This window comes from Emys orbicularis, chromosome 4, assembly GCF_028017835.1.
Source record: "Emys orbicularis isolate rEmyOrb1 chromosome 4, rEmyOrb1.hap1, whole genome shotgun sequence".
Classification (NCBI taxonomy): Eukaryota; Metazoa; Chordata; order Testudines; family Emydidae; genus Emys; species Emys orbicularis.
Window position 1 is genome coordinate 158,377,614 of NC_088686.1, and position 10,296 is coordinate 158,387,909.

Sequence of the window (10,296 nt, forward strand, 5' to 3'; positions counted from 1 at the left end):
CTCAGTGTGGTTCTAGCCAACTGTGCAACACAATACGAGCGTCACCGCATCCCAGGCTGGGAGCTCGGCCCTTAAAGGCACAGCCCTGACACCACAATCCTACACCCTGTGTTAGACAGGAAGTCAGATTAGAAACTGTGAGACTATGAGTCCGAGTGGAATTGATCTCCGAACGACTGACACTTTCACTATGATAGTATTATGGGTGCGTCATTTTCAGTAAGTCAGATGCCAAAGGTCCCTCTGGCACAGATAACCAGTGTACTCTCCCAGCAACCCTCCCCTCCCCCCATACACACATACACACCACCGCACAGCTCAGCGACGGACAGGAAACAGCTACGGCCAGGAGAGGAAGCATCCTACAAGAAGTGCAGAGCTGAACTGCGAGTTTTCCCAGTGACTGAGGAGGGCTCAGCCCTGCCAGGACCCACCGGTGCCCCACGGGGATGGCTGGCGAATCCCAGGGTGGGGCCCAGGGGCCAGGAGAAATGGAAGAGGAACAGGCTGAGTCTCGTACAGTCGCCCAGGAGTTCCTTGACTGGTTCTTGGGGGCCCATGTGTATCCCGAGCAAAGGGAACACCAGAGAAGGGAGCGGGAGTGCCAGCTGGTGCAAGCTCTGGCCAGCAGGATCATGGCTCGGGTGCATGAGTGGAACGTACAGCTGTTCACTGGAGAAGCCATCCTGGTGGGCAGCCAAGCCCAGGACCTCCACGTCCGGGCAGAGTCCAGCAGCAGCGACTACGACTTCCTGGCCCCCATCCAGTACAGGACGAACGTGATCCTGCTGGGGACCCTGTACAGCGCGCCGGGCACAGAGCTACATTTCCTGCCTTCCTGGCTGAGCCTGAAGCCCGGGGTGCCGGTGTACCGCTGGGAGAACAAGCTGGTGGTGGATTATAACAAGGTGACCCTGAGAGACATCTTGGATGGGAAGGTTCTAGACTTGGACCTCACAGAGGAAGACATAAAAGAAATAAATAGGCGACGGGTAAGTGAGATCCTATCAGAATGTATCCTCCAGAGTCATCCACACACCCAGCTCTGCCGGTGCCCCTCACTCCCAACCCGCAGCCCCCCCAGCTCTGCCGGTGTCCCTCACTCCTGACCCACAGCCCCCTGCTAGCCCGGCTCTGCCTGCCCCCAGCTCTGCCGGTGCCCCTCACTCCTGACCCGCAGCCCCCTGCTAGCCCAGCCCTGTCCCCCCCCCCAGCTCTGCCGGTGCCCCTCACTCCCGACCCGCAGCCCCTGCTAGCCCAGCCCTGCCCCCCCCAGCTCTGCCGGTGCCCCTCACTCCCGACCTGCAGCCCCTGCTAGCCCAGCCCTGCCCCCCCCAGCTCTGCCGGTGCCCCTCACTCCCGACCTGCAGCCCCTGCTAGCCCCTCCGCCCCCAGCCCTGCCCCCCCCAGCTCTGCTGGTGCCCCTAACTCCCGACCTGCAGCCCCTGCTAGCCCAGCCCTGTCCCCCCAGCTCTGCCGGTGCCCCTCACTCCCGACCTGCAGCCCCTGCTAGCCCCTCCGCCCCCAGCCCTGCCCCCCCCAGCTCTGCTGGTGCCCCTAACTCCCGACCTGCAGCCCCTGCTAGCCCAGCCCTGTCCCCCCAGCTCTGCCGGTGCCCCTCACTCCCGACCTGCAGCCCCTGCTAGCCCCTCCGCCCCCAGCCCTGCCCCCCCCAGCTCTGCTGGTGCCCCTAACTCCCGACCTGCAGCCCCCTCCTAGCCCAGCCCTGGGCTCCCCCCAGCTCCGCCGGTGCCCCTCACTCCTGACCCACAGCCCCTGCTAGCTCAGCTCTGGGCTGCCCCCCCCAGCTCTGCCGGTGCCCCTCACTCCTGACCCACAGCCCCTGCTAGCCCAGCCCTGCCCCCCCCCAGCTCTGCCGGTGCCCCTCACCCTTGAGCCACAGCCCCTGCTAGCTCAGCTCTGGGCTGCCCCCACCCCCACCCCGAAGCTCTGCCGGTGTCCCCCAGTCCTGACCCGCAGCTTCTTTTTATTTTGGATTAAAGCATCTGAATAAATTTGATTTCACCCCTTTTCAGAGGGATCTTTGGAGGAGCGGCATCGATCCATTCCTGGTAGCTAGAAAGTTCCATGAATTTGTTGAGAATGCTCTGGCCGAGGGTAAGTGTCTGGCTTAGTGTTAATCCATTGGTGCTGCATTCATTAATCAAGGCCTGTAACTAAAACGATAAATAAACCCCGTGATGCTCCTCAAACTACTCCCCAGATATTCTCATATCGCAGTCCCAGCTCTCCCACGCTGCTCCAGCAGATCCCTCCCCCACACGTAATCCAGTCACTGCAGCTGCAGGGCCGGGGGGTCGTTCTCAGGGGCTATTGCCAGAATTAGCCCTGTGCAGGTGTTTACCTTAAAACTGTATTTCCTGGGCCATACTACAGGCCAGGGCGTGAGTTACTACCGGGCCTTGCACCCGTCTCCTTCCTTCCAGAGCTGGATTTTTTAGCTATCCCTGTTAGCAAGTTCCAAGATGGTGAGCGCTTTCAAGGAAAAACGTCCGGTCCATGGCAGTCAGGGTCCTGGTCCCCGCATCGATCCAGCTTGTCATTCCAGACCAGGAGGGCTTTTGACCCGAGCAGTTGACCAAATCTGGGGAGCTGTTGGTTGTTCCTGTTAGGAGGAGAAATTGATGATAAGAGTCAAGTATTTTCTTTGATGCAATCTTGTTCGTTGACAGAGTTTATGCATAAAGTCCTGTTTCCCTGAACGCAGTAGGAATCAAACAGAAAACCAGTTTCTCTGCTCACTGTTGCAAACCTGCCTTTCCTAGGGTTACCAAACGTCCGGGGTTTCCGTTCTTTGTCCGGGTGAATGTCTGAAATAACAGGAAATGTCCTGGATTTTTGCAGAGCAGACACTGTAGCTCAGAAGGAGCCCTGATTGGTCTGCGTCCCAATGGGTCCCTCCCCTGCATCCACATCGGGGTGGTATGGATTTTCTTTACTGGGTTAAAAATCCTCCCCGTAAGTGAAGGGGTTAATCAGTGGAACTGCTGAGTGAAGAACAGGCCCAGCTGATCGTATTTCCGGTGCATGTTGATTTCAGCACTTCCGACAACCCATGGCTATAACTGGGAGCTGGCCAAGACTTGATTAATATAGACACAAAGAAATCTGACTTCTTCCAACCCTGCAGGAATCTCGTCATTTTCTTCCAGTTTTACCTTTGCGATCAGCCTTCTGTACAAGAATTGGAGTGTCATAGATTTTAACAAGCCCTTTTCTTGCCCCATCTCTGTTTTTAGAGAGAAGAAACCCTGTTACCGGAATTAGTAAGTATAAAAGAGATACGATACGGCGCTTTGTACGCGGAGAAATTACAAGCACCACCTATGAGGGAAATGCAGAAGGGAAAACTGTTAAATTGAATAGGATAAAATGGGAAATAAATTTAAAAGGGGGCTGCGCGTTGGGATTGAGGGGCATCAGCAGAGCTGTGGAGGGAACCCAGGGCTGAGCTAGCAGGGGATGCGGGTCGGGAGTGAGGGGCACCGGCAGAGCTGGGGGGGGCAGGGCTGGGCTAGCAGGGGCTGTGGGTCGGGAGTGAGGAGCACCGGCAGAGCTGGGGGGGGCAGCGCTGGGCTAGCAGGGGCTGCGGGTCGGGAGTGAGGGGCACCGGCAGAGCTGGGGGGGGGCAGGGCTGGGCTGGCAGGGGCTGCAGGTCGGGAGTGAGGGGCACCGGCAGAGCTGGGGGGGGGCAGGGCTGGGCTGGCAGGGGCTGCGGGTCGGGAGTGAGGGGCACCGGCAGAGCTGGGGGGGGCAGGGCTGGGCTAGCAGGGGCTGCAGGTCGGGAGTGAGGGGCACCGGCAGAGCTGGGGGGGGGCAGGGCTGGGCTGGCAGGGGCTGCAGGTCGGGAGTGAGGGGCACCGGCAGAGCTGGGGGGGGCAGGGCTGGGCTGGCAGGGGCTGCGGGTCGGGAGTGAGGGGCACCGGCAGAGCTGGGGGGGGGGCAGGGCTGAGCTAGCAGGTTGGATTCAGGGGCATCGGCACAGTTATGGGGTGAGCCCAGGGCTGGGCTAGCAGGGGGCTGTGGGTCAAGATGTTTTCTGCACTGGCAGAGATGTTTTCTGAGAAATTTTACCCTGTTCCTTCTTAATCTCTAGCACAATGGAGTTCCCAGAGTTAGGGGTTAGGGAGTCAGGATTCTTGGTTTCGCTCTTCGGTTCTTCCACTAAGTCACCATGTGCCCATGGAGATGAAGTTAGTCACACAACGTCACAGAGACTCAAAGAAAGACTCAGAAATAGAACCCAGGAGTCCTGGGATCTTGGCCCTCATTCCCTTGACCTTTGTTCTTCCATCACCTCAGATCTGCAAAGCTTTGACCAATGTCAGCTGTTGGCTTTTGACTCCCACTCCTCTGTCTTGCCCTCTCCAAGGCAACATTAGACTGAGCGACTTTGCAAAATGCTCTTCCGTGCACCTCAGCCTGGAAGTGGATGGCCAAGCTGTGTCTATAGACCTGGTGCCCACCATCCAGAATAAAGTGGACATGTCCATGGATTGGCCACGGCAGGATCTCCGGTGGCTCTCCGACTGGTGGGACCAGGAGCAAGACACGGAGCGGATCAAACCCACCTGGAATATCATGGACATTTACAAAACTGGGACCGATCTGATGGCCAAGAATCTGTATTGGAGGTAACAATGCAAATCTCGTTTGTTCTAGCAGAAGGCAACAAAAACACACAGAGGGGGGCTCATCCCCTCCAGCATGGGGGGCAAAGACCCCCCCCCTCGGTGCAGGTTTGGGATGGGGGGTCTGTCTGAGCCCGTGCTCCCTTTCAGCCCTGTCCCATTTCCCCCATCCCATCCCAGGCTCACTTTCTCCCGGGCTGAGACCCAACTCCTCAGGGACATTGACCTCGATGGTGCTGGGTGGAGGCGGGAGGCCCTGCAGCTGCTGAAGCAAATCAACATGGAGAAGTGGGGGCCGCGGTACGGCAAAGTCCTGACCTCCTGCCACCTGAAGGTAACTCTGACAGAGAGGGCAGAGTGGGAGGGGGTGGGGAATGGGTATAGGGGAGAAAGATCTAGTCGGTTAGAGCAACAGGGGAGGGAGAGCAGAGAGGGCTGGGTTCTCTCCCGGCTCTGGGAGGGGAGTGGGGTCTAGTGGTTAGAGCAGGGGCAGGGCTGGGAGCCAGGACTCCTGGGTTCTCTCCGCAGCTCTGGGAAGGGGAGTGGAGTCTAGTGGTTAGAGCTGCGTGTTTCTTCTTCCAACTGTTTCACTCTGGGTTCTCCATCTCAGGTGCCCATGCGCCCCAGGTGCCTTTGTTGGGAGAATTTGGGTAGCAGTGCCCATTCTGCCCAAGCACGCACTCCAGACATCCTCGTGCCCCATACCGAGGATATATAGAGGTGCCCGGATGAACCACCCTCAATTCCTTCTCCACCGCCTGATGGCCTAAGATGGAGCGTCCAGCGTGTCCGCTTCACCTTTGCTTAGCTTAGCCAAACCTCCAATTTTAGTTACAATTAGAGTGCGGTGCTGTTTAGCTCACCTCATTTATTTCTTTATACTTGGGAGGGGTTCCGTTTAATGTTCCCCTTGCCCCCTCCCTCCTCTGCCTGCCCATTCCCCTCCAGTCTGAGAGGTTTTTGCTCTGGGGGTTGTCACTGACTTGGTATGCCGGGATCCCCAGGATTCCAGCTTCCCCGGTCAGTGACGGACATTCCCGGTGTAGCCGCTGCCTGAGATACCCCCAAATCCCAGCAAAGTGCAAAATCCGCTCGGCGGTTAAAAGGAGATCTTGTAAAAGCTGGAGATTAAACTTAGGCTCTTCACGATGGAGCTCTCCCTCTGACCTTGAGTCCGGGCCCAGGTACCCCTTGGACATTGGCCTCCGAGTGAAAACAGTGCCCTGTTGACCTCAGTCCCCTCAAATCCCAACCAGATTTTCCTGACCTGAGGGTTTCCAGAAGTTGACCTCTCTCCGACCACCGCCAACAGAAAGTGCAAGAAATTCTGTTCGAGAGGAGGTCTGGGTTATCAATCCTTGGGAGACGCCTTCCTCATTCCTTGGACAAGAGCTCTTCTTTGTGCATATCCTCTGACACTATTGATTCTGAACAAGATCAAACGAGACAGAGTCACTCTAGCTGCACCAACTCACTCGAGCCAGGTCTGGTTCTCTGACCTGATTCATCTCATTTCCGGTCCAGCTGCAGCTTCTGGTCGTTTCCTGTCTGCTGCCCCAGGACTCCAGTCGGTCTCTCCGCCCCAGAGTGGCCATTCTCTGGTTCAGAGCCTGGCTTCTCAGTGGTTCTCAGGGACAGAGGTTTCCTGCTCAGCAGAGATAAAACAGATACAAAGATCTCTACTAGAAGCACTTACCTTCAGAAATGGGAGAGATTTTACCCTTGGTGTCCCCAGTGACAGTTTTCACCTGTTCATTCTTCCCTCTCCGATGTTCTTGATTATTTGATGAATTTAGAGAAATCAGGTCTTTCTATGAGTTCTGTCGGAGTTCGTTTGGTGGCTGTTAGAGCCTTTCATTACCCTGTGCAAGGATTTTCAGTCTTTGGTCCAAGAGGTTAATCTAGCTGAACCGCTCAGTAATAGTGACCATAATGCAATTACATTTAGGGGGATAATTAAAAAAAAGACCCTACCACTGCAACATTTAACGCTAATGGGGGGAACTACACAAAAATGAGGCAATTAGATGGAAATTCAAAGGAGCTGTACAAGGGCGAAATTCCTGCAAGCAACATGGGGACTATTTAAAAACACCATAACAGAGGTGCAGACTAACCGTATACCCCAAATCCGAAAAGACAGTAAGAGGACCAGAAGAACGGCACCATGGCTAACGAGCAGAGTAATGGAGACGATAGGAGGCAAAAAGGCATCCTTTAAAATGTGGAAGTCAAATCTTAATGAAGATAAGAGGAAGGAGCACAAACTCTGGCAGGTTAAATGTAAAAGTACAATAAGTCAGGCCCAGGAAAGAATTTGAGAAGCAACTTGCTAAAGATTGTGACGGGGTGAACCAACCCTGCGCTGCAGAGGCGAGGGTTAACAAACTGCTCTGGACCCAAGAGGCCACGCCCCCTCGCCCCTACTGGGCACACTCCCAGGGGCGGGAGCCTTCAAAAGGGAGCCGCTCGGCTCACTCTGGGTTGACGGAGGAGGAGGGCGGTTGTGGGCAACAGCCTCCTGCCAGGAAGCCTCCGGGGCTCCAGGCCACCGGGGTTGAGCCTCTTAGCTGCAGCGCGGGAAGCCAGCCGGCTGCGGGAGCGGAGAGGGGCAACTTGCTGTGGCCAGCGAAGAAGCTGCCAGACACAGAGCAGGGCGAACACAAGAAGGACCCACGTCCAACCCCGGAGATGCCGCTGGAGGGACGAGGGTAGAAAGCGACCCAGGGAAAGCACTTGGGAGTACTGGGACCTCTTTGTTTTGAAGGGCCCTGGGTAAGAACCCAGTGGAGTTCCCCTGCCATCCCCACACTTGCCACTGGGTGACACTACCCCGTGCTATTGCTGCTAGGCAAAGCGACCCCTGGGGCCCCCACTGGTGGGGGTTATATCCTGGAGCATCACCATTAGGTGGCACTGTCGGCCCGAAGCACCCAGGCAGCCCCCTCCTCCCCCCGACAAAGATACAGAAACTAACAGTACGCATTTTTTTCAATACCTCAGAAGCTGGAAGCCTGTCAAACAACCAGTGGGGCCACTGGACGATTGAGGTGCTATAGGAGTACTCAAGGAAGGCAAGGCTGATGTGGAGAAGCTGAATGAATTCTTTGCATCAGTCTTTACTGCAGAAGATGTGAGGGAGATTCCCACATCAGAACTGTCCTTTTTGGGCACCAAATCTGAAGTACTGACCCACACCGATGTGTCAATAGAAGAGGTTTTAGAACAAATGGCTAAACTAAACAGTAATAAGTCCCCAGGACCAGATGGGATTCATACAAAAGTTCTGAAGGAACTCAAATGTGAAATTTGCAGAACAACTAACTGTGGTATGTAACCTATCGCTTAAATCAGCCTCTGTACCAGATGACTGGAAGATGACCAAGCTAACGCCAATTTTAGAAAAGGGCTCCAGAGGCGATCCTGGCAATTACAGGCTGGTAAGCCTGACTTCCGAACCAGGCGGATTGGTAGAAACTATAGTAAAGAACAGAATTATCAGACACATAAGCATGATTTGTTGGGGAAGAGTCAACTTGGCTTTTGTAAAGGAAAATCATGCCTCACCAATCTGTTAGAATTTTTTGAGAGGGGTCAACAAACAAGTGGACAAGGGGGATCCAGTGATTATACTGTACTTGGACTTTCAGAAAGCCTTTGACAAGGTCCCTCACCAAAGGATCTTAAGCAAAGTAAGTTGTCATGGGATCAGAGGGAAGTTCCTCTCATGGATCAGTAACTGGCTGAAAGATAGGGTTGGAATTAATGGTCAGTTTTCACAATGGAGAGAGGGAAACAACAGGGTCCCCCAAGGATCTGTACTGGGACCTGTGCTGCTCAACATATTCATTAATGATCTGGAAAAGGGGGTAAACAGTAAAGTGGCAAAATTATTCAGGATAATTAAGTCCAAAGCTGGCTGCAAAGAGTTACAGGGGGATGTTACAAAGCTGGGTGACTTATCAACATTGATCAATGCAAAGTAATGAATGTTGGAAAACATCATCCCAACTATAAATACATAACAATGGGTTCTCAATTCGCTGTGACCACTCGAGAAAGAGATTTTGGTCACTGTGGATGGTCCTCTGAAAACTTCCACTCAGAGCACAGCAGCAGTCAAAAAGGCTAACCGTGTGTTAGAAACGATTAGGACAGGGATAGAAAACAAGACAGAAAATGTTTCATCTTGTGCAGGGATTCTCAGACTTTTGTCCTGGTGACCCCTTTCACACAGCAAGCCTCTGAGTGCGACCCCTCTTATACATTAAAAACACTTCTTAATATATTTAACACCATTATAAATGCTGGAGGCAAAATGGGGTTTGGGGTGGAGGCTGACAGCTCGCGACCCCCCATGTAATAACCTCACGACCCCCGATGGGTCCTGACCCCCAGTTTGAGAACCTCTGGGCTTGTGGGACGTCACAGTAGAGAAGGAACTGAGGGCGGTTTGTCCGCACATCTCTAGGTATCTTGGTATGGGCCACAAGGATGTGTGGAGCTCACGCACAGGCAGAACAGGCGCTGCTACCAAAAAATCTCTGCTCGAAGGCGCGGGGGGGTGCGCACCTGAAGTGCAGCACCATCGGGGCCCGGTTCTGGGAGAACTCCAGTTGCTGCACATGGTGAGTAACTTCTCCTTCTCTTGCAGATGGTCCTGTTTTGGGCTTCTGACCTCAACCCAGAGACAAAGCACTGGGCCACGTTGTTGGATGCTCTGGGGACCCTGCTGAAGGTGCTGGAGTTCTGCCTGGAGAAGAAACACCTGCCCAGCTACTTCCTGCCTTCCATTAATTTCTTCGACTGGCACCGGGCTGAGGAAGAGAATTCCCTGAGGAACCTGGGGCTGGAGGCGCTCAGACTGGAGGTGAGGCTGATGAGATGCAGCCCAGAACGGTACCTGCAGCTGAGCTACGACCTGGCCAAGCCCCAAGGCCCGGGACCCTTCGTCCAACGGGCGCGGGAGCTCGACGCGTTTAGAAGGGAGCATCAGAACGACTTGGAAGAGTTCAAACACCTGAAGGAAGAAAAACAGCCGGGACAGGGAGCTGCGAGTATCTTCTTCGCCCAACACAGACACTTGGGCTCATGTCTGCAGTTAAATATGCTACGCCAGGATTTCTTAAACTGGGGGTCGGGACCCCTCAAGGGGCCGTGAGGTTATTACATGGGGGGTCGCGAGCTGTCAGCCTCCACTCCAAACCCCGCTTTGCCTCCGGCATTTATAATGGTGTTAAATATATGAAAAAGTGTTTTTAATGTATAAGGGGGGGTCGCACTCAGAGGCTTGCTATGTGAAAGGGGTCACCAGTACAAAAGTCTGAGAACCCCTGGTCTACGCTAACTTCACTTGGCTTTGGATTTATCCCGGGGGAACAGAGTCTGCTTAAAAACCATGAGACTTGATTTAAAAAACAATGTTTTTAAACAATAATAAATGCTGGGTTCTGTTTATTGGCCTTCAGAGTTTTGCAGTGGGTGTCACGTGGCGTCGCTCTGGGTTGACCCAAGGGGGGCTGGGATCAGAATCCGGCCCTGACCCCACTGCAGTCAGGGGGTGACTCCGGTTTGACCCCGGGGCGGCTGGGATCAGAATCCAGCCCTTTGGGAGTAGAAACCGAACCTCGTTTCTCCTTTCGCC

At 54.6% G+C, this 10,296-nt stretch overlaps 1 protein-coding gene across 1 annotated transcript; it reads left to right on the plus strand.

The window, feature by feature from the left end:
- The first annotated feature begins 336 nt into the window (after positions 1-336).
- On the plus strand, positions 337-9,813 carry LOC135877978 (uncharacterized). Its single transcript, XM_065403494.1, has 5 exons — positions 337-992; positions 2,037-2,118; positions 4,394-4,655; positions 4,833-4,986; positions 9,307-9,813. Exons 1-5 carry the CDS (start codon positions 450-452, stop codon positions 9,811-9,813), a joined length of 1,548 nt encoding a protein of 515 aa, XP_065259566.1. The 5' UTR covers positions 337-449.
- The last annotated feature ends 483 nt before the right edge of the window (positions 9,814-10,296 follow it).